The sequence below is a fragment of the Epargyreus clarus genome, unplaced genomic scaffold (assembly GCF_041222505.1).
Source record: "Epargyreus clarus isolate Ecla_fem2 unplaced genomic scaffold, WU_Ecla_fem_2.2 ptg000019l, whole genome shotgun sequence".
NCBI classification, from domain to species: Eukaryota; Metazoa; Arthropoda; class Insecta; order Lepidoptera; family Hesperiidae; genus Epargyreus; species Epargyreus clarus.
The window spans coordinates 14,875,339-14,900,798 of NW_027332227.1; the positions used below are offsets into that span (position 1 = coordinate 14,875,339).

A 25,460-nucleotide genomic window follows, 5' to 3' on the forward strand; every position below is an offset into this window, starting at 1 on the left:
TGCTTTGCGTAAGGGAGACATACTTTTCTGACCAGTTTCACTTTCATTCCAGGTTAGTCCTGCGTAGCGGCGCATCTGTGGGCGACCTCAGATTGGAATATCTAATCCTATCTGGGGTTGATTACAGATGTCCATGGACGGCGGTATAAGTGGCTAACGCCGTATCAGGTGAAGGTGATAGAACCCTTTGTGATTCGACTCCGGCGGCACCACCGCCACGCCTATTTCTACCTAATAACAGCGGTGTTAGGCGCTGCCATGTTCCGGTTTAAAGGGTGTGGTAAGGGAGACAAGACTTTTCCGAGGCCGTTCTAGCTTAGTCCTCAGGGGTAACGGAGCATCTGTGGCCGACCTCAGGTAGGAATATCTAATCCTATCTGGGCTTGATTAGAGATGTCCATGGGCGGCAGTAGCCACTTACCATCAGGTGGACTGCATGCTCGTCTGCTACTCTTATATTATAAAAAAAGGTGGACTGCATGCTCGTATTGCTCGCCTACTACCTCTACATAGTAAAAGCAAATGTACGTGTATAAACAAAACTTAATTTATTTCTAGGTGGGTAATATCAAAGCACGAATTGCGTTACCGATTTTCGGCAATGCATGCAGTACTGTACTACACGAAATGATTCGACGTGTTTTCCCCCATTCACTTTGAAGGTTCCACTTATTTAAAACGTTCGCTTTGAAGGTTCCACTTATGAAACGGAAAACATAGATAGCCGAAAACAACTGAATTATGGGAAAATTTAAAATCTATGAAAGCCAAAATCAGTAAGTACTCGTAATTCATAATAGAAAACTTACAGGTGTGGCCTCTAAAGTTCTACGGTTATAAAAGAAATGGGGAAGCTGAATATAACATCAATGAACTGTTCTTGCTTTACTTAGCACTCTAGACATAACTCGTATATATCTAATAATACGTCTCAAATATTTTAATGTACAAACAAGTTCTATTTGTAAATTGGCAGATTATATGTACACTTGTACATTGATTTTGGGTGCAATAAACTTTTGCAGGTAGGATGATGAATAGTATTTGAAGGTGGATTGGAATGCGGTTTGAAGCAACTAAGCTTAATAAAAAAGGTACGACGAAAGACAAATATTATACCTGAATAGTTTTGGCTTAAATTTTGGGTATTAGTTTTAGAACGAAATTTTGTTATGCAACGGACTTCTACTTCTTGAAATTTTTAGTATTTGATCTTTTGATTTTTTTTATATTTCAATAATAGAGGAAGCTCAAAATATTTTGAATTTAGTAGTTTACTTTATTATGTAAGAAAAATCATAAGAAAATGCACTTATTTATCAATTTGTGTATATGAAGCAGCTTGAACATCTGGGAAGTACATGAGGGAGAATCTGAATTCCAAATCAGATAAGGAAGGCACTCAATTTCAGTAAATTGCCTTCGCAACTCCATTAGCTAAAGAATAACGGCTTAATTGTAGGCAAATCAATAATGCCACAATATAATTTTCTTTGATGCTTAATTGATTTAAAATGGAACAATTTCTTTACGAAGTTACAAATAATATCGTTCGTTACAAGTAATATCGATCGTTAAGCTCTAATATCGTTTGACCTATTACCAGCATGGTGTTTCTAAGTGATTTTTATAGAGAAGGGTTTTCTTCAATCAATTTTACATTAGTGATCATATTAAAAGTAATTAGAGGATGGTAGAACCCTTTATGGTTCGATTCCATTGGCGGCAGTTGTCACTTATCATTAGGTGGACTGCATGCTCGTTTTTTGCTCTTGTATTATAAAAAAACTGTTTTTGTATCATATCAAAAATGGAATGTAAACCTGAACGCAGTCGCGATCAAAAGATAGTCGTTGATTTCCTTCCAATACATTTAGGAACTCATCTTTGGCATCACCGTGAATTCGACGCCTTTTAGTGGCAAATTCGTTTTCCACCCAACCCGTTTACATTCCACATAGAATATTCAGTTCGTCGACTTGTAAGAAGCCTTTAAGAACTCCCGTCTTGGCTCAACAGATCGATCGTACGAAAGTACGGAAATATTCCAAGTTTGCGCAAGTCAAAGTTGTTAAAAAGTTTTATAACTTGAATTTGATCTAAGACTAAGTTAATATTAGTCGGTAGTTAAAAGAAAACCAGAGTTTGTTGGTGTATTACAAGGAGACTTTCTTTCTGAAGAAGAATAACATTAAATGTAGGGATTTTAAAATGTTAAGAACTTCAGACACTTCGTTTTTAGAATTCAGGGTAAAATTGCTTCTTGTAAATCTAGTTTATATTAGGTGGAAGTCTGGAAAAAAATTCAATAGTTTTTAAATAAGCACACAGGCAGCGGACAACTAAGCCTTATTAACGACTTTTATTAATTATAGTATCATTGAATTATGCTTATGATACTCGTACATACATATTCGTAATATGATGATTATATTCAATTACAAGACATTTTAATATCTTATGTGGATAGGTAGACGAATATTTGTAAAGATGTAGATAGATAGATAGATGACACTGATACAGAGCTTAAACCGAACGCAACTGTCGTAAGCCCCCAATCTCGTAATCTTATGTAAATTTCGCATGAAAATTTTCCAGTACCACAAGGCCGCACTTTTTAAGGTAATCTTTACATTGTATGGTTTCGTTCTTCATACTTATAACTTTCATGATAGCTCATATTCAAATTGTTCTAGACGTACCATCCTTTATGTAAAAATTCGAATGCGTATGTTAGTATTCGCATAACTTGAAAAGTAGTTTATGAATTGCCTAATTCTTGTTAACCGAACGTTGCATTTGTATACTATATTAATACGCTTTTATTCTAAGTTCTCACGGGAACGGTCTAATATTTATCCTAACAATGAATATCAGATTGTCATAGTAAATCTTCTGAAATCTTCGGAGAAATTCCGACTAATGGAAGGCTTTGATCCCATAAGCTTTGTTTAAGCTTTACGCTTTAATGGATTAATTTACTGGATATAAATATACAATGATTTTATTTAATAGTACAGTTTGCAAATGACGTTCAGCAATCCAGTGCAGCTAACGGCTAAACCGTACCAACCAAGCCATGTACTTGAAACATGCTTGAGAGACTAACTTAGTCTAGTTCAACCATCAACTCATACAATTTTTAAGACGGTCTCTGGTAGGTAGACGTTGACGTAATAGTCGAATTTGTAACTATACCGATATAGTTAAGTTCCCATTTTTGCTGGTACATATGGCTCAATTCATATTATTTTATGACGCGATTGTAAAGTAGGTACCTCATGGTACATAAGTGAGCGTCCAAACAGTGACGCGCATAAATTTAGTTGAATCGCAACAAGAAAAATAACAAGGCAACATTACAGTTTATATAATTATCGCTAAACAGACAGGAAGCTAAAATTAACGTTAATACGAGGCAATTCGTACTGTGACAGAAAAAACGGCACAGTGACTGAATTAAAACAGCATATGTTTTAATCATAATAAATTTCACTGTTTTCTTGCTTCACAAAAGTAGTACGTTTATTATTAATAATAATCAATCTATCAATTGTTTTGCTTAGCAAATTTCTGCCTATGACCAAAGAAATTACAAATTTTCTATTAGAAATTGTATCTGAAAATATTAGCGCATAGATTTTTGCCTGTCAATAGTGAAACTTCAGCAGTGGTAGAATTTAGAAAGCTGTTACTACTCTTCATTCTGGTTCTATGGAATGCGCGAAGAACTACTGTTGGCTAGTGCTTGCGTTAAAGTAAAAACTAAATTCTTCCACCATCATTATGACTAGTTACCGTGACTATGAATTTTCAAGCCAGTTAATTTTATAGTTATTTAAAATTAATCGAGCCAAGTCTACTAAATATTGGAACTAAAAGAAAATTATTTAATAAAACATAATGCAACGCGTTATGTTTATAATTTGAGTCTGATTACTACTTTTTAAACAAAATTTGGTGCATTAACATAATATATTCTGTTTAGTAAATTGAATTATCTTAGACTATTTTTAAAGAGAAAATAACAGAAATTGGCACCTAAACTGTTTTTAGAATATCTACTTACTTTTCTTCCGGAGTTTCTTCTGCTGGTGGTTGTCTCGTGTGTGTCGTCAAGTCAGGCAGTTCGACTGCCATAGTGTCCATCGCCATTTTGATTACTTTTATTTAATTCACTGAGTTCTCACTAACACACTCATCGAATATATATTATTGTTTTTAGCAATATTTTTTTGTTGAATTGTTCACTATTTTTATATTTCCTTATTTGAAAGCAAAGTCAATTTACCGAAAATGAAAGTAGTCTTCCTGGTCACCTTGAAAGTGGATAAGGAAAATATTTTTATCTGAAAAGTCACGCCAGAGAACCTATCTAGAGTAACTCAGAGCTACTGTATAACTAACTCGAATCGCGTACGGAAAGATCTTTTATTCTTATCAGTAGATATCAGAGCACGATAAAATTGAATAAATCTCGAAAATCATAATGAAGGCGTTTAAGAAATCAGTAAATTTATAATACGAGCTACTATTAAATGTGAGCATAGAAATCGAATTATTTATGAAAATGTAAAAGTGAACGTAACGAAATCGGTAGTTTCAAGTTTTCTTGAAAATATTGAATTTTTATTTTGTGATCTAAAACTTTCTATTTTTCTATTATATTATAATTTAAACAATGACAGTTTGTCGGATAAATAATTATATAAGGCACGGAACTTATTTATGTCTAATAATGATAACTTATTAACCCAGTAGAAGATGAAAATGACCATAATCGTATTAACACAGCGATAATTTGCTTTAAATTTTCTGTAGGTGACCTAAATAATCCGCAGCATAATTTCACCATCACTTAGAGTTGACTAAAAATACCAATAGGCAGGGAGCCCACCCTGTTTTAGCTTCAGGTGAAAAAATGAACAATAAATAGAACAAGAACAATAAAACAAAAGCATGCACCAACAGTTGTCAAACGCAGTGAATGTGCAGAACACGCAACACTGCGCCGTGCCGTAATTCCCTTTGAAACTGCTTCGCTTATGACCACCGATGCGGGTAATGAGACGTGACGGCGTTTATAAAGACACTTGCAACACAGCTATACACGAATAACACTGATATAATAAAATTATAAGCGGTGACGCAAAAAATAACGAGGAATAGACAACCTTTCCTTTGGAAAGGCAGTTAAAATATAGGAGGACGAAAGTATCGAAACTTAAAGAAGTATTGTAACAGCAATTAGTAAGTTTCAGCCATAACTTTAAATAGCTAGCTATTTAAATTATAGACCGTAAAGTAAAAACATACAATTAGAGGACGAAAATTATACAAGTAAATTAAACAGCGCTTGTTACGTTTTAGTTCAGGTTTAAAATAGCTGCTTATTTGCTCCGAAAACATTAGAATTATAGTATAGTAGTAGTAGTAGTATCAAATCGATCATAAAGTTTGGCTAGAACGCAAAACAGTAGAGTGAGCAATATAGAACCAACAGAAATAGCTAGTATTGATGGTGCTGTCAAACTTTTAGAATCCGGATGGCTTTTAGTGCAAAATCAAATAAATCTACGTACATTATCTAATTGCAAACAAACGTCACACGTTTCCGGGAAGTTTCAGAATTCCATATGTTTTTATCAGAAATAAACACCATTTAAACTGGCATGTTTAAATGTTTAATGAGGTTTTACGTAAACACAATATTTTTATTTACAATTTGACGTAGTGTTTTAATGCACTCTATACTCATCTCGCTCAGTAGAATTTCCTGTTATTGATAAAACATGGAAAATTATCTAAATTCAAATATTTGTTTAATCGGAGGTGGAACCCGGAACCCTCTAGGTGGCAATTGATGCTGACCATCACGGAGTTAATTAAATGTTAATATAAATAAAATTACGGTGAATGCCTTCCTAGTTAGTTCCTATTTTTAGAATTTCACATGAATTGAATCTTGCAAATGCTTATCGTTCCTTTAGTATACTAAATCATGATCAAATCCATGAAAGTTTAATTTCATCTTCTCCTTCTTATCATTTATCGAAAAAAGTATTTTTGATACATTTGACAATTAGATAAATGACTTATTCTGCAACATAAGTCTACTCTCAAAGGTTAACAAAATTTTGTACTTAATTTTTTAATTTTCAAAGCTTCAGTAATAAGTCATAGCTCAATCGAACGACCTTGCAACACTCCTATAAAACGTTTGCCATAAAGCGTTTGTTAACTCAATATAATTTTAATATGAACGGGATATGAATGTAGTCATTATTAAACTTTCATGAGCAAGTTCGGGCATTGTGCCAACGTTTCCTGTTGCAATAATGTTTGTTATTGCGTTTCTCATATCGTTGTTATTTACGGCGCTTATGATCTCAAGTGCTGCAACTAATGCCGTATATGATATTAATCATAGAAATGTTAATACTCCGTCTTGAGGAATATGTCACCACTTCGCACATTTAATACTTTGCGTACTTTGTAAAACGCAAGTGAAATGTACGCGTTGCTTTTAACATGTAAATTATTGACAGTTGTAAATAATTTCGAATTGTAATTCCTTTTGCGATCTGCATATCTGTTCATATCCTTTATGTACGCAAGTAGGACAGTACAACAAGGTTTTCAATAAGGACGAGGTTATACATAAAGAGTGTCTCAAAATATTGAAATTCTGATGACAATATAAATACAAAAGTTCTTCTGACTGCGGTGTTAATTGATGTTAGGGTTAAGTATTAATTACAGCGTCAAGACTTTAATATCCGCACAGGCCTTTCCTGAATTATTTGACGATAATAAAATATACGATTTTCTTTACATGTTAAAACAAAAATAAAATATCACTAATATCTATATATGCTCTTAAATATTCTCAACTGGATGTACCAGCATACAACAATCATGAAAAAATAAGTTAAAAAGATGAATAAAAATCAAAAAGATCAGCCATTATCAAAGAGAATCGCTAAAAATCTATATCGTATATAACTATATTTATTTAATACAAAAGATATAAATATAAAGTGGTGCCGATCACAGCTGTTACGTGCGAGGTCTTTGACATTGAGCTGAATGACTTGACGTTGAATTGGCAATGCACTTTGATATTTGCAACATTTACTTTTAGAAATATGATTCTAAAGCCATTCAGGTCCATTCAAAATTCTTTTGACTGAACTATTATATCATGACACCGAACGACAGTCTTTAGTGTCTTCAAAATAAAACAAAAGTCCGGTAAATCAATCATCATGGCTATTTATCATTTTGAAGTTGTTTTAAATTTCAAAACAAAACCGTAATGCATCTTATTATCCTTCTCAGATTCTTCCTCAAAAGTTCCAAGCCTTGAAGCCATTATCAGTGTCTTATTGAATTCCCGGGGGACAAAGTTTTCCCGGATAGCGTTAACTTCGTTAGGCTTCCGTTGACGCGAATCCCGGCCAATGTTACTGGAATCCCCATGATCAATTGTAGAAACGGCACTGGTCACCTCAAGCCTCATAAGATAATATCTGAATAAGCTCTAGTATTAATATTGTTGTTTATCTTTAAGTGTATTTGAGTTTAAGTGAGTTACATGGAAATGTATTTACAATATATGAAAACATGAAACGTAATAAGATTACAAAATGTTCAATTTGCTCAGAATTTTCCATTATTTTAACCAAATAAACATATTTTTTATGAATGAATTTTTAAGTTATCTTATTTAACCTACAACTATCATCGCAAATAACTTTTATGTTTTGTTCATTAGTTACTTTGGTTTCCTTTCTAAAAATAGGTTCTCATTTTACCAAATTTATATGTATTACGTATATCTTACTGTATAAAATAGGCTTCTATGGTGATAACTACTTGATTAAGGCTTCGTCGCTATCAATCTTTCCTAGAAATCAATCCAATACCTAATGATGAGCATTACATTTAGTTTCTTTCCTCTTTCTTATAAGTAAAAAGGTTTTATCGAGGGCAGCAATCTATTGGGTCATCGTAAACCTTATTTGCCTTATAACCCAAAATCTCAGGAGCTTATACTTTTCTTCCCCTTAAACAAAACTCCTTTTTTACTCATTTAACTACTTTGGCTTTTGATACTATGCTAAAAATAAGTATTAGCGACTTTTTAGCATTCTATACATTTGACAGGCTTGTGGAAAATTGAAAAAAAAAAGATTCTTTATGATATGCTATACAAAATTTGGAAAAGAAGTTGTACAAAAAAATTAAAAGCCTTTAACGAAATATGATAAATAAAAGCATAGTCATGTAATAATACTTAAAAATAGCCATATTGTAAGTTCAATATGTCATTCGACTATAGCGGCCTATGACACTATAAACACTACGTTTCAGTATTGTTTTTCTCGCAATTCAACATAATTAACAATAATAGCCCGTTTGTGAAGAAAATTGGCTTTAAATAGCATTAACTCATCAAGAACGCCGTTTAACTAGTTAACTTGCAGATACAAAATAAAACGAATGTTAATTTTCTCGCAGTAAATCTGGGTCATGACAAGTTATGTTATAAGTCACATGAGTTTTTATAGGTGTTGACTTATTTTATTTTTATTATACATCTGTTATGGCGTATCTTCCTTTTTATATTAATATTGAATCATTTTCACGTCTATTAATATTTAATTTTAAATCTAATACTCTTATTTCACCATTTTATTTTGTCTTAAGATTCATGTCACAACTTTGAAATAACTGTTGTTAAAGAAGCCAATATTTAATTATGACAATTAAATATTTAATAATGATATCAGAATAGAAAATAATGATAAAATCTGTCACTACAAATCACTGTTATTTCCACAGTAAACGAATACGTGTGTAATCAATACACACCACATAAACAAGAACGATTACACACTCGTTTCACCGTTTAATTAAACGTACAATGCATTTTATCTGTCATTTACTGTGGTTTAATAATATTTGTTTATTTCCTATATATGTGTATATTTAAATAAAATAATACAATATAAATGTAGAAATAGCAAATATTACTATTATTTTGTCTATCGATCAACTCTTGAAAATATCTCCTTTAGTACTTACAGGTATCACAAATTAATAAATTATTAATTTTGTAAAAAAGCAGACTTTAGAAGAAATACAACGATACGTGTATTATGATATATTTTTACACTTGTGCAAAAAACGTTTAACAAGAGAGGGACGTTAAAAATTAATTATACGCACTCCACAGTCGAAATGTCTTGTGCAATTATTATATACGTTTCATTTTCGGTTAAATGACTAGCCACTGTTACTTTGCGTTGTTTTAAATGAAGATTTTGTGTGTAACTACCGTATTGTTGGTACAAGATCACTGTGAAATCGCACGGCACAAAGAATTTCTGTGTTTAACGAGTAACACGTCCGCACGGTACGGAGCTCGGCGAGCGACTGGAGGGCGGGCAGGGCGCACGCCCGAGGGTAACATACCCGATTATCGGGGTATTGCAACGATGTCTGAACATGGTTAGCGTGCTTCTCTGTTTACATTCATTGTACCAAGCTATCGACGCTCGAATCTTCGCTTTTCTTTTGTATCGGAAAAATATGTGTGTTTCATACAGGTTCAATGGTTCCCAAGTACATTGTGAATATAATTTAATGTAAGTGAGCTTTACTGAATCATCTATCTTCGAGGATTTGTTTACAGCTGGTTATTTGCAAGTCAAATATATATTATTTAGTCCCATAGGCTTGAAACTGAATTAGGAATTATATCTCTTTGAATTTGTTCGAATATAAATGTAAAGCTGTTTGATACAATAAATTAACATTACTTTTTCAGAAATTTACTTTGAATATGACAGATTTTCAATTAAATACAATAGTCTACAATAGTATATAGATTATCGATCAAATCATAAAATAAAGCAGAGAAATTATAATACTTGTGTAAAAACTAACTTGACAGAACATGAAACAATCCATCCTATAGAAATCACTTCCAATCTAGAACAAATCCGTATACGACAGTGGGTACTGGGCTATCAAACGAAATAAAAGTACAATAACTCTTGACTGACATAGGGCTTCCAGGCTAACAGCTTTTAAGTGGACAAGAATAATTTTCGTAAAAATATAAAAACTGCTTTTCAAATAATATTGTTAACATTTTAAATCAGGTTAAAACAAATAAACGCGATAATGGAAATGTCACTGTGCAAACATTATTAAAGATAGTTTAAAGTGTATAATAATTCAAAAATTAAGGAATCAATACTATATTTTTTTTAAGAACTCCTTCTTTGTTTGATGTATACTTTTATGTTAAAACGTAATTTAAATAAAGGAATTTTACAGGTTGATCGTTTATTACACTAAATTTTCCTGTCATGTCCAGAAATTTTCCAAGCCCTGGTAACCCCTACCGCCCGCCCACACGGCGATCGATCAGGCGACTCGCAGGGCGACGGGTCGACATCGCGACCGACGTCACGACTTACGACCAATTATGAACAAACAGTACGACCTTCAACTTGGGATAGTTTGGGTGATCGTGTCAGAAATTAATAAGTATTAGCTAATATTTAGATTACATAGAGCAATGAGTAATAGCTTAGTTTAATGAATTTCGGTGCCTAATCCGAATCGTGGTTGAAATTTAGGACACTTGTAATTTTTCACGCCATATAGGCGTATTGGAAATTGATAGTCACGTGGTTCAATAGTGACTGAAGAAAGAAAATTTACAAGTCTAAGAAATCTTAAGAAAAATAGTTTCAAAAAGTGTTTGAAAATTACAACTTTAACTTTGCCAGTGTGAACTAAGCTCCAATTTCATATTTTGAGAGGAAACCCGTTCCCAGCAATGCGCCAGTAATGATGATCACCACTTACCATCGCGTCGTTTGCTACTACAGTTTTATATTAAAAAAAAAAAAAAAAAAAAACAATAACATGCATCCTTTTTGTATCATATAAATCAGACTGAATTTTGTGGACGCACTGCCATGCATCTATATATGTTATTTTTTTTATTTAACCTCATATTAACTCTAAATACACAATTAATTCTAAAAATTTGACCAAAACAAGTGACAGATAAACATTTGGGACGAAGTTTATTCAAGACTACAAACATAGGCTAAGTCATGTGATTCATAACATGTTTGAACTAACTGTCCAAACTGACCGGTTTAAATCAAATGTTGTTTTAAAATGTAGATACCACTAATAAACTATAAAATGCAAAATGTATAAGGGGACTAATTCATAACTAAACCGTATCTATTCTGTAAACAAGTTTAAAATTAACGGAAAAAATGAAAATAAATGAAATGAAAATGTTTATATAGGTAATAGTGGTATTTAAAATCTAAAAATCACGAGAGAGAAATGTGTAAAAAATGGATTATGAACAGATAGATTTGTTTAAAATTTACATACTATCCAATAAAATGTTTTAAAATTTAAAATTAACTAAACAACTAAACATTTTAAAAAATATTGTACTAGTATTTATCTATATATAATTACACACTTTAAATTGATAGTGTCATTAAGTTTTCGTCATAAGTAATCTATAAAATATCAAAAGAACTTTAACAATTTGATTAGATAAAAGATTAGATATAATCAAATATTTTTCAAATTAACTTTTACGGTTAAGTTAATTATGAACTATTACGATACTGTTCTAGTTAATGAAGAGTAAATTAAACACCAATCATATGAATTCCATTGGTAAACACACAGCAGTTTAGATTTTATGAATAATAAGTAATTTATTTGAAGATATTTTAGAAATATTCTTGAAAAATGTTTACTCTAACTCTCGTTTATATTATAATCAATATTAGCCGATTTTTGCCAATTTTTGATTATGATTGAGTACGTATTACTCACGGCTGTTACAGTAAAGCCATCACTTCATAATAATATATATATAAGGTGTTGCTTTTTTATGCAGAGATGTCATGTGGATATCATCACCAGTCATACATTGATGGCAAGGTATGCGTAACGTAGATAGGTAGAACCCACACATATTTTTTATAGCAGCATAGATTTAAGACAGCCGTCGTTCCATCTTTCGTCTTCTGAAGAAGCAATGCAGTGAAACTTTGTGGCAACGTTGCCTTTAAACGGTAGACTTCATATCTTAAAGAAAACTACGGGACACATACGTTTCCTCGCTATATCTTAGTCGTTAGTGGTGTAACGTGAGTTGCTCACGTATATTCCACACAATAACGCAGTAATGAATACGGGAGGACTAACGAGCCAGCCGCTTTGTTCCCCGACCTGAATTCAACGCTCCTGAGAACACGGTGGAGCTGGCTTCAATTAAATTGCTTTAATTAGGATTTACAATATTTATATACTTGTCACTGAAATGTTCTTGCTTAATTGTAGAATTCTAAATAGTAGGTACATAACAATGAATATTTTATACCTTGGTCCAATTCAGTAAAAAATGCTTCATGTCGTTTAATTATTAGTAGATTAGTAGTAGTAGGATTAGTAGGCGATTAAGTAGTGGTTAACGCGACTGACAACAGTTGCTCCATGTTGCAGACGATCATTGACAGATTTTTCGAAAAAAAAACAAATATTTGCCGCTCAACGGGCGCTCAAACTACGAATTGGACGCTGGAGTGGTAATGGCTTAAAAAACTGCTCAGTAGCTTAATCGAGAAAGAAGTATCCTACTCAACTATCGCTAAGATGATGGGATGACCAATGGGCTTTAGGTAATTAGGATCAGCTTTAGATAATTAGGTGGTTATTATTAAAGCAAAAAACGGACCAAAAACCAGGTAAAAAATATAGCCTAAATCATTCCCACAATGTAGACGACTTCAATGTGACTCTAGATGTTAAAGTCTGTCAAGCCGTTTGAGCTGAAGAGCGTACTTGTGGCACAATTAACACAAGAAAAACATTAACTTCCGCAGCCAGGTAAAATCCGATCCGATGCTAGAAAATTTAGTCGTTAGAAAAAATGCTAGGTCGGCTAAATGTTAATAGCGACTGTACAGACACTCCAGATTTGCATATTGCATGCTCACTGAACGCGGTTGTGAAACCCGATGTAAGCGATGCTGCATTGTTGTAGACCTAGATATTAACTTTCCAGACTCTTATGTAATGCATTGTGATATTAGTGCATCATATTAATTGCATTATGTCATGCTATACTCCTTCATATAGGTTCCAAAAGTGTGGGGGCTTGAGCTCTAATTTACCCTACGACCGCAGTGTGGTCGAACTCCATGGACATATTCCTATAGTTCTTTTAATTATGGGACATTAGGAATTACAATGTTTGAAATTCAGCGTTTCAGTTTGGGGCCCACATCCGCATCTCAGGCAAACATATCTGTTTTTCTAAGTTATGACATTAGAAAGTAATTACCTATCACTTGCTTTAGTAATGGTAAACGGAGTACAATATGTACAGATCTGCACTCGGCCAGTGTGGTAGACTATGACATATAACCCTAAACCCTTCGTACTGAAACGGTATTAATGTCCAGCATTGGGAAGGAAATAGGTCCATAACCACTTATATATTTCTTAGAAAAAGAAAGCACAAAATACATGTTTCCGGAACAATAAGGAATTTGATGTCTTCCGGAGTGATACTGAATAGATTTTTCATTTTTTATTTATTTAATTGAACAGATTACATTGATCCATGTTAGTAAGAACTTAAATCTAGTATTAGTACGTATTATGATCATTACAATTCAATCTAATTAATAATAATAATATACTAATAGAGCTATGCGTGGAGGGCTACCAAAAGAACAATCTCCTATCTGATAATTTAAAATGTTATTTTCTCAGTTAAGCTACGTGTTAGCATAATGATAAGTTTCGTCAGAGGATGTGTTTTGTCTTGTTCGTTAAAGATATATTATATTATAATGATGTATGATAACGCTACATTGTTTGAAAGACATGAGCAAATTGTTTATTTAGGAAATGAATGATTGAGGTTAAAATAAGGTGAACTGAGCTGAGCGAATTTACATGCCATGTTAGTTTTGCAAAGATTTTGCGATAAAATAAAAATTGGCTAATTTGAGCACTTTTTGGATGTTACATGATGGCATTTTAATTCTTTTCCAGAACACCTAATATTGTACAGTACTGTAAAATTCATTCAAGGCTTTGCTTTGTACATAATGTAATTGTATTTAACGACATTACACACTTTTACGTTTGTGTAAATGGTATACAATGCGCAATTCGACACCATTAGGTACGAAACAATATTTTGTTTAAAAATCATGAACAGTATTTTTTTACAACACTGAAATCTAAAATATACACCATAATTAGTTAGTAATTTCGCAGATTGCAGAAAATTATTTTGTAATAGTTTCATTTCTTGCCCGTGTACACATTTATTCAGGCACTTTTAAAAAGAAACATATCTTTTTGTTTACAAACACGCTTTTTTGGTTCAAATTGAACCCTACCATTTTATGTGTTGTCTAATCTACATAAACTAAAATACTTGAATTCAGAAAGACAAATACAAATGATGAAAATTCTGTTTTATAATGAATACCGTTGGATTCAGATATTAATGATGCGTTTCAAAGCTATACTAAATTATGATGGCAAACGCAATTACAAATTTAATGGCGTTATGATAACGATCAAAATGACGCAAACAATGAACAATCATTATTGTCCTTCGTTATAGATTAAAGATTATCAACGCAATTGTTTCGATTTGTAATGTACAAGATGTATGAAATTGGAGTTTTATGGTTGAGCGATAGAAATGTAAGCTCTTTGTGGTAACTGAATTATTGTTTCTAATATTCTACTATTGTTTTGTTATGAAGTAACAAACGCAGATGCAGTTTATCACGTGATCGGAAGTAGTGGCCGATTTAAACATTTGCCGCTCGTAGGCTGTTCAAATTTTGCCGGCCCTACCGAGCTCTACAATTGGCTACTTGACACTTTTTGGGAAACTGTTTTAATGAATTCATATACGTATTATATATGCCTTTCATTGATCATTTTTTCGAAAAAGGGCTATTTATTAATAAAAAACATATTTTTATTACGGTAAACGGAACGTTACGCCAAAACAGGCGGTCAAGTGTCATTTCGTAGCGTGACGTCAACACATTGAAAATATAGAAATAAACTTCGACGTTACACATACTTCAGGTTTCGATGTGATCGACAGGTTTCGATGTAGTGACGTCACATGACATTTGAGGCAGCACTGTCGCCGTTTTGGGATTTGAAATCCACAGATAAAAAATCGAAAATTTCTTTTTAAAAATTAAAATACTTAGAACATATTAAAAAATAAACGAAATACTGCATAATTTATGTTTACTTATAAGCTATCATATCCAACATATTTCATATTTTATTGTTATAACTGTCAAGTACCCAATTCTACAGTGCAGATACGGGCCAATACAAATCAAAAACAAAATAGATAACAGGGCCGCAAAAGCAATAAAGAATCGAAAAATGGTAGTCAAGATTCAAACAGTCTCTTAAATTTGTTTGGACTTTTTGCCCTAAATTTGCCGCCCGAGTCGGGTAAAAATTATGATTCTTTTGCGTGCATTGCATTTAAACAAACGTTTTCTCTTGCGAAACATCAATCGGGTAGACACGCAATTTTCAAGAATAGATTATGCATCTTAAACGGAGGTAAAAAAACCTAGCATGTCGTTTCATGGAATATTCATGAGGTGTTATCGCGCTGACAATGGAGACTTATCTGCGTAGGGCGAAGAAAAATAACGTGTCTGAAGGTCAAGGATAACGTAGTAATTGTCCAAGGCCCTTAGTGTGATCCTTATCGTAAGTAAAGGACAATTAAGGATATAATTATTAGTAGTTTCCTTTTTTCAGCTTTTGGACTTGCATTTGAGCGTAGCAGCAAACGTTAGTACATTCTATCTGATGGCAGGTGGTCACTGCCGACCATAAACATCTTTAAATAATCAATCTTAGATAAGACTAGAGCCCTATTTGAAATCAACCACAGGAGCGTTACGAAAAATAATGCAAATAATCTCCATTTTGTAGCGATTTTAAAAAAAACAAAAAAGTTGAAGCTTAGTTAAGTTAGGGAATCAAAGGTTTCCCTTTTTGTTAAGAATTCGGTTCGGTTAGGGACTAGAAAACTTTAAACTATAGTTATGGTTATTAAAGTTTAGGTGTTCGTGCAAGACGCGGTACAAAAACTGCATGAAGGTCGAGGTCATGGGAAATGTTAGTCATGAAATGCAAATTGTACTTCTAATAGCCCATAACGTGGAGCGTCATACTCATAAACATGCGAGCTAATTTCATAAGACTGAATAATATTTTCGTAGAATAATATCATTTTGTATTAAGAACAATAAACCTAGCTGGAATTTTCAACAAAATTATAAAGACTTGGTATTTATTTATAAAATCCTTAATAATATTTTTGTAGAATAAAATGTGTGTATTAAAAACCTAGCCAATTATTTGAATGTATGCGACAAAATTGAGTTATGGCTATTTTTTGTATTTTGCAGTAGAAATAATTCGCAATATCTTTTAAAATTATGAAGCAAGAAAATTAAAACATATTTATCAGATTAAAAATATAATGCCAATCAACCAGAGATAAGATCTACTTATTTAGGTAGGATCTACTTAAATATCCATAGGATATTTTGAAAGAAATTTACGGATAGGTTATACAACTTTGAGAATATTATGGAACTCCCACATGGCGTGTAGATTTTCTCAGTTTTCTCTAACCATTAACGTAAATATTTTTTTAATATATACAATGTACAAATCTTATAAAAACCAAACGTGTGTAGTTTAAGCACGGACCTTCCAGAATTATCATGATTATCTAGTTCAAATAAATGACCCACAAACATTCTATTTACGTTCAACCGAAGAATAACTAATCAGACAGCGCCATCTATATTGCAGGAGGGTTGACATTAAATATACAGAGAGTGACCGGCGGCGCGCCCTGCGTTAATATTACAGTGAATCTCGACGACCACTTCGGCTATAAATAAAAAGAGATGTGGGGCTTTTAGCTCTATTTAGATGAATCCGTAATCATTCACCTAATCTATATAAATAAATATCACAACATTTTATATGATTTACAAAAAAATTAATCAATTTAATTATTACAAGGTAGAAAGTAACCTAAATGTAAGTTGGTAAAATAGATTTCATATTTTTATAATGCCGCTTAAAATTTTAATTAGAATTCTTTTAATTACTCAAAATATATGAAAGCTTTAAACTTAACTGTGTCCAAGTTATATAACATTATGATAATACTATGCTCTTGTGGATAGCTTATATTAATATTTAACACGTTTTACTCCATAAACGTATTTTACCCCCAAAATTGCTGCATTAACGCCAAAATTACCCGTCGCAATGCTTCTCAAAAGTTAAAACAGTAGTGGAACTTTCCTCCATACTTTGTATTTTAGTGAAGAAGGTAAAATGATCTGCAAATTTTTGCAATACGTGGTGAATCGTATCCGGGTTTGTATATATGTGCACACCTTAAGTAATATCCATAAAGTTTATTTACAAACTCAAGCTACGTGGGAGATTATGACTAGTAAAATTGGTGTTCCAAAGTGGTGCTTCTATTTCGATTTTATGTTACTAACTTTTTATCTCGGATTTGCTCGCATGCTCTATTTTTTTTACCGACTTCAAAAAGGAGGTGGTTATTATCCAGGAAGTCGAATTATTTTCTATAAACAAAAAAGGGATTTAATGAGATTCCGTTTTTTTTAACATTTGTATCAAACTATACAGCGCATATTGACGACTGTTCTCTTTTTCCCAGGCACAAACTCGGCAAATATCTTAACCACATCTGCATAACGGCATCTTCATATTTTAACCACAAATATCTATGTCTACATCTACAAATAAACGTGAAATATATACCGACTTCTGTCAACAACCCAAAATACAGGATTAAGGAATAGACAAACAAAGACAAGTTTAATTTTAAATATAGGGGCAAATTTTCCTTATTGCCGCCCACGGCTCGATTGAAATATGCCGGGATGTGGGCAGCTACGGGATTAGAAGTACAATAGCTGGAACGTAGTAAACAGGATTTAGACATGGCCGGAGTACTCAAATACACTCAGCATTAATCATTTTATACGTCAATAAATTAGATTTGTTTATAGCTACTCTTATATCCGGTAAGATCTACTCATCTATCTACATCCGTGTTCCGTGTACGCTTATTTAAAAAATAATAATATTCAGTTAATTTGTGACAGTAATCTGGCTGTTTGATATTGAAAGGACTCATTTTAATCTGAAGTTCCTTTTCGAAGTTTAGTTATTAATCATAGACTTAGATTTTTTCGCTACGCTAAAATTAATTGTCACTTGCTTTAACAGTAAAGATTTTGAAAATTTTTCATTTACGTTTGAAATTTTAAGAAACGTATATGCCTGAAATATATGTTATTTTTTTTCTCAAAAGTGTGTAAAGTGAAGCCTGATAATTCACACTTGATCAGCTTGAAGGACGAGAGGACCATGGCCTAACCTCTATCACTCTGAGAGGAGACCCGTGCCCAGTAGTAAAACGTAAAATACTCGAATGCATCTCGTACGATTATTATTAGATATTACTTCTCGAGTAGTATGCATTGTTTGTAGAATAACATGAAATAATACTCTAGTTATTTCTAAACGCAATATTGTTTACACTTGAGCGAAATACATATTTTAGACATTACTTATTGGTCAAAATTAGAATGATGATTTTCTCGGAATTAAATTACTGATGCATCACTACTATAACTTTGTTATATACCTATAGCAGAATTGCTATTTCTGGTTTGAAACGTGGCCGTTTTGAGCTTATTGTAACCTAATTTCTTTCTCTATTGTTTGCAGTAAACGATCTGAATGTTAGTACGTATACTGCGTAACATCAGGACCGTTTAGAGTTTCCTGTAACCAGAGACTATCATCGTTGAGTGCTACGTAGAGGGTATTCAATGACACTGTGAATTGAGTTTGCTAGTATGTAGGTAGGCAGAATATTGATGATAGTAACATACTCTTCGGTTTGTTTCACCAATCAACTACAAGGTAGACAAGTGTGGCAATATGATATTGTGTGGTGATATTGCCACACTTGTCTACCTTGCAGTTTTGATTAAATAAGGTAGTTAGGTGGTAGATTAGTTCTTATATGTAGGTAGCAAGTATAAAGTAATCTGTTATTATTGAATCACGATACATCTTCTCTTTAAAACCTGTCAAACATTTTCATGGGACTCAAGAAGTAGTGATTAATCTCAACACATGAAATTCATATCTTCGAAAAGATTTGCACTTCCACGGATGTTCATAGGAGACAAAATGAATAATGACCTCTTATAATAATAAAACAGGCGCTGGTGGGCAGAATAACAGAGACAACCTCACAATTTCTAAACAGAATTTTTAATTTCATGAACGCCCGGTATTGATAAAACAATCTATGTAAAGACTTGCCTAACTAAAGATCGACATTTGAGCATTTCTTCATAGAAATTGTCATAATTCGATCTTTGGTGGCTAAAAATTGCTGTTGCTGCATATACATACATCCCCTGAGGGTTGACTTGTAGGGAATGCTATAAGGTATTATAATTATAGTAAATAAAAATTGGAATATGATTATCAATATCGAGCGTAATACATCAAAGAATCTACGCCCTCAACACATCTGCCACTCGCAGAGTACACTCCGTCATGAATGAAACGAATTGCGTATTTGACGAATGTTTACATTTTATAAATAGATCTGCCCTTGCTCTGTATTTGAAACGTTTGAGCCGTAACGTAAACATCTCGAGAACTTCCGTTGTATATTTAGCGAAACAAGGGATTCGCCAAATATAGTGCGTGCAATTTTCCTGATTTAAGAACAAAGGTAACCAGCCTATCATAATGTTGAATTTTTTAAGCTCATGCCCTTCTGGTGAAGTTGAGCGGTTAGAAGTTAAAGTTAGCGGTTGAGCGGCTCGTTCAGATTTTTTGAAATTATATTGCTAAATCAAATCAAATAACTTTATTGTGGAACGTAGGTTTGAAACATAGGTGTACATTGGGTAATTATCCGCCACATTCCGGTCTCATGGGCATACAATATTAACTACTTTTAGAAGGTGGTAGAACCCTTTGTGGTTCGACTCCGGCGGCACCACCGCCACACCTATTTCTGCCTAATAACAGCAGTGTTAGGCGCTGCTGTGTTCCGGTTTGATGGGTGTGGTAAGGGAGACAGACTTTTCCGAGGCGTTCCAGCTTAGTCCTCAGGGGTAGCGGCGCATCTGTGGCCGACCTAAGGTAGGAATATCTAATCCTATCTGGGGTTGATTACAGATGTCCATGGGCGGCAGTAGTCACTTACCATCAGGTGGACTGAATGCTCGTCTGACTCTTATATGTATTATAAAAAAAAACTTCAATTAAAGAAGTGCAAATAACAATATCCTAGTTGAGAGCTTAAATATAATACTTAAATAAGATATGTATTATTCATAATTTTCGCCAATCTGTCTGCCTGGACGGATTGAAAGTATGTGCGGTGTGCATCTTCTTTGATAATTCTCGTCAGTACCTATGTCTGCACGTATTGTAGAAGTTTTCCTTGGAAACATTTGGGTCAATTTTAATCGGTATTTCAAACAAATGTTTCACAGAATGGCACAGGTTATTTTTAAAATTATAAATTTTTCCACGATTAGTGTAGTTCCTGAGCACTATTGAAATGGTGTGATAATTTTAGAAATTCCCTGAATTATTGTTCGGATTTGCTCGTAAGGTTACCGCGTCTTGGAAGAGTTATGATCAAAATTTTAAACTGCTTCTCAAAATTGACTGAATCATAACCGATTTTCATTGAACATATTAAAAGCATGGCCGTTGATAATTTCAAGAATTTCTTTATCTGGAAATTCTTGGGAACCGTTCAAATTTAAAATATCTGTTTTTACGCACTGAATACTCGTTTATTCGTTTAGAAAACTACAACAAAAATCCATCAAGGTTTTTAATATTGGAATATTTAGTTAATGGTTTTGAAACCACATTTACATTCAACAGCAAGTATTTATTTTTAGCTCCTGTTGCTTACTTAATTGTGCGCGCGCATTTCATTCAATTTTTTCCTTTTACTTAACACTTAAGTAAATTTTTCCTATAAAACCGATTTTGTGATTGATTTAGCCGCAAGCGTTCAAATATAATTCATTGTTTTGTTTTCTTGTACATATTTCAATGTATAAACTGAATGTAAACAATATTTTTTGTATGTATTAAAAGTTTGTGCTAAAGGTTTTGATTTGAGTTGATTTACAGTGTAAGCAGAAATACATATCATCTAAAAATAAAGGGACTATCTATAAATAAATAATTAATTAATGTAGGTTATATCGAGGATCAACTTTATCAAATGCACCGCAGCAACATTGTAACGAACTCATATTTGTCTTAATATATGCTGTGATGGAGTGCCTTATTAGTTATTTTCGACTATACAAATATTTGCACGCGGTTTTACGTGTAAACTTTCTGGGAAAAGTATGGGAGCAAGGACAGACCATTTTAAAATCTCATAGTGAAATTAAAGGTATTTTTTTCCTCATTATGATTAGAAGATCATTCTGGTAATTGGATAATGTGGGCTGATTAATTTTCCCGGTATTGTCTGTACAGTATTGAAAAAAGTAGGTAAGCGTAAAGTGGAACAAGGTAAACGCCAGATTTTTGGCAGCATGTTTCATGCGGCTATTATAGATTTTTTTTTAATATTTAAGTCCAGGGCAAATATTCCACACAAGTTTAGCTCTTTATTAAAACAATTTTAATATACGTGGCTATAATTGTAACACGACTTAGAATAATATTTTTTATATAATTAACGAAATATATTGTTATGTTGCAAAATAACACGTGGCACGCGTGTGCAACGGTAAATACGTGCGACAGGAAAAGCGTCTAAGGCGTTGCCTCAAATTCAAAACCTCTAACAACGTCTTGTTGCGTTTAAAGGCCATGCTACAAGCGCTGGCAAACCTAAAAAAACCAAATCAAACGCTCAATCCACAAGTTTGATTTTGTGACAGTTTGGCATACGAACGCGGCATTAAAGGTGCATATAAATAAGGGATGGTGGTAGACCCTTTGTGGTTCAACTCTAGCGCCACCGCCGCCACACCTATTTCTGCCTTATAACAGCAGTGTTAAGCGCTGCTGTGTTCTGGTTTGAAGGGTGTGGTAAAGGAGACATACTTTTCCGAGGCGTTCCAGCTTAGTCCTCATGAGTAGCGGCGCATCTGTGGCCAACCAGATAGGAATACCTAATCCTATCTGGGGTTGATTGAAGATGTTCATGGGCAGCACTAGCCACTTACCATCAGGTGGACTGCACGCTTGTCTGCTACTCCTATATTATAAAAAAAGTCAAACGCTCTATCGTGTTAAATTTGTGACAGTTCGGCAGACGAAAACGGCAACAAAGGAGCATAAATAAGGGTGTGCACGCACAGGTCTCAGGTAGGAATATCGAATCCTATCTGGGGTTGATAAAAGATGTACTACATGGGCCGTACAAGCCATTTACCATCAGGTGGACTGCATGTTCGTCTGCTACTCCTATATTATAAAAAAAACGTGAAACGATCTATCACGTTGTACTTGTAACGGTTTCGCATACGAACATAGTAACAAAGGAGCATAAATAAGGGTGTGTACGCACTGGTCTTGGTCGCAGCGGCGTCGCTCGGGGCGCGGCGCGGCGGGCAGCAGGCGCTGCGTGTCGGGCGAGCAGGCGCGCGCGAACGCCGCCGCCGCCTCCGCCGCCGCGTCCTCCTCCGCTTCGTCCTCCGCTGTAACAATTATACTTTTTATTATATGCTTCTTAATATATTAATAGGGAGGGAAAGCTTAGGAAATACTTAAAGAATATTGACGTTAATCTTGTATTCTAAGAGATGAGAAACAAAAAAATGGTATCCAGCGTTGAGGTTTCCAAAATAGGTAGTTATATTGAGCCCGTTGTAAAAAGAGAGCGAATCCATAATAAAATCGTTTCAAACACTACATTGTTACGTCAGAAGTCATAAAACGTGTATCCGTATTTTGAAAATGTTTGGAATGGTGTTTGTGATGCTCACTTACAAAAAAAAAATGTATGTGAGCATCGAAAAATCTAGAAATTATATAGAAACCTAAGAATCCTAATATTGAGCCTACGTAAAAAGTAATTGAATACGCCTGATTTGTAATCTGCTTACAGTATTTAAATACTTACTAGCTGACCCGGAAAAAGTTGTGTTACCATATACTTAAATAAAAAAAGTTAAGGGTGAACATCCCTTATCACTTAGGGGTATGAAAAATAGATAGTAGCCGATTCTCAGACCGAATGAATATGCATATAAAATTTGGTGAAAATCGGTAAAGCCGTTTCGGAGAAGTACGGTAACTAACATTGTGACACGCATTGTGTAGCAATTACGTTTTAGTATACCATGCACTAAAGGCATGTAGTAGTAATAAATATAATAGATTTCTTAAGGGAAGTTTGAGGACTTCGTCATATGCCTGATAGCTTCGAGAAAAGGATGGCACGGCCGTGCCGCTTTCTTGCTCGACTTGGCGGGGCACTGCCATGCCCCCAGATAGAGGGAAATGTTCTTTAAATATATTTACGCGTTACGCGAAATAGTTTTACGCGTTACTATACTTGCTTTTGCATTAATGAAAATTAAACAATGATAGTAATTAAAAACCTAAAATAACACAGGCAATCTGATACCGCAGTGCGGTAAACATACAGTTAGAGTTGAGACGAGCAAACAATATGTCGTATAGATAACGCTATCTAATTGAGTTTTTATCAAAAATTCTGCAATGCGGCCTTTTACAGTGGCGATAAAATCGAGATTTGTTGTAGCAGTTTGTTTTGAGATAAATGTGTACGTGTATAATACTGTTGTATATATTGTTGGTATATTGCTAAGCCACTGATACGCAAGGTGCAATCTGCAAGATGCTAGGGTCAGGTGCGCCCTGACAATATTGGAATTTTGGTCCGTGACAAGATTTGATGTCGCGCTCCGGATTTTTTTCTAGATAGAGAATGATCCTAATCAATTATTGTTTTGCCGAATTATTTCACAGGCTACTATAATAATTATCACATAAGGTTTGGTTTTTTCTTTTCAACCCATCTTTGCAATATAGGGTGCAATGGGTATTTAAAAACACGTCCCGTGTTATGTATTTAAAAAAATATCCCTAATAAGTCCACGCCAAACTTTCGAGTGCGAATTACATTTATATGTAATACACATATAAACAAAATTTACTCAAAGATATTTGTCTATCGCAAGATTCAATTTCACGGCTCTACAATATTTTGTGGTATACGGCTTATAGATTTTTAGAGATATAGATTTTTATAATGTCTATTTTTCATACTATATCTGTTTTGATATAAATAATGTAATAAAAAATGGCCGCCCTTTTTGTCGTTGAAAGAGTACAAACGAGAGATAAATAGAAATACCACCATTTTGGATTACAACATTTAAACAGTTTATTAAATAAAAAAATACTTATTATATTTTAATTACTACGAACTTACTTACGATCGTATTCAAAGGCTTCGTTTATCATGTTCCTTTGCTAATCCAGATGCATCGTAAACAAAACATGGCGTTCGCGCGGGAAAACTAATGTCAGTTGACCACCATTTTCGACAATTTTAGTCACATATTTTTATTATTGTCACAGAATGTTTCACTTATTTGTTTAAATTTAAACATAATCGATTCCAACCGTTTTACAATTTTGAGTTTGAAGTTTTAACACCACCTTTACTTATTATTTGCAAACTTCTACTAAAAACTTGGAAATCTGTTTTGCCACAGGTAAAGTAAAACTTTAACAAATAATTGGTTGTATGACTATATGTAAATAATCGGTTAAACTGTTTGTTTTGTCGAGCTAATATTAAAACGTGTTAATATTGTTGTTAAGGCGCTGTGTAGTGCGATAGTGCGAGAATTTCGGCACTCGCTCTGACCTAGTAGAGTAGTTTACACTAACTTGACTTATCTCCAATTAGACCCGTTATACATTCACGTTGAAGAGTATTATAATGCCTATACATAAATGAGAATAGTAATTTGAAATATAGCTAGTGTCTGTACAAGTAATAAAAATTGATGTTTTTATGCCATTCTTTTTGATTCTCATGCGTAATTATGTACACGATAACCTTATCTACTATGTTTTGGTAGTTTCACCTATTTAACTGTTAAGTAAATGATAAATTGCACGGAATACAGTTAAATTTCCTGTTTTTTGAGGTAAGTTCTTAATGTAATAAAAATAAAAAAAGCTGCCTACATACATAGCTT

At 33.4% G+C, this 25,460-nt stretch overlaps 1 protein-coding gene across 3 annotated transcripts in view; it reads right to left on the bottom strand.

Annotated features, from left to right (window-relative positions):
• The window catches only part of Gdap2 (ganglioside induced differentiation associated protein 2), a 104,608-nt gene that overhangs the window by 20,898 nt on the left and 58,250 nt on the right, over positions 1–25,460 (bottom strand). For all 3 annotated transcript variants that reach the window (XM_073083245.1, XM_073083244.1, XM_073083243.1), the window contains exon 7: positions 22,790–22,919. In XM_073083245.1, the coding sequence (XP_072939346.1) occupies positions 22,790–22,919 (130 nt within the window). The remainder of the gene's footprint in view (positions 1–22,789; positions 22,920–25,460) is intronic.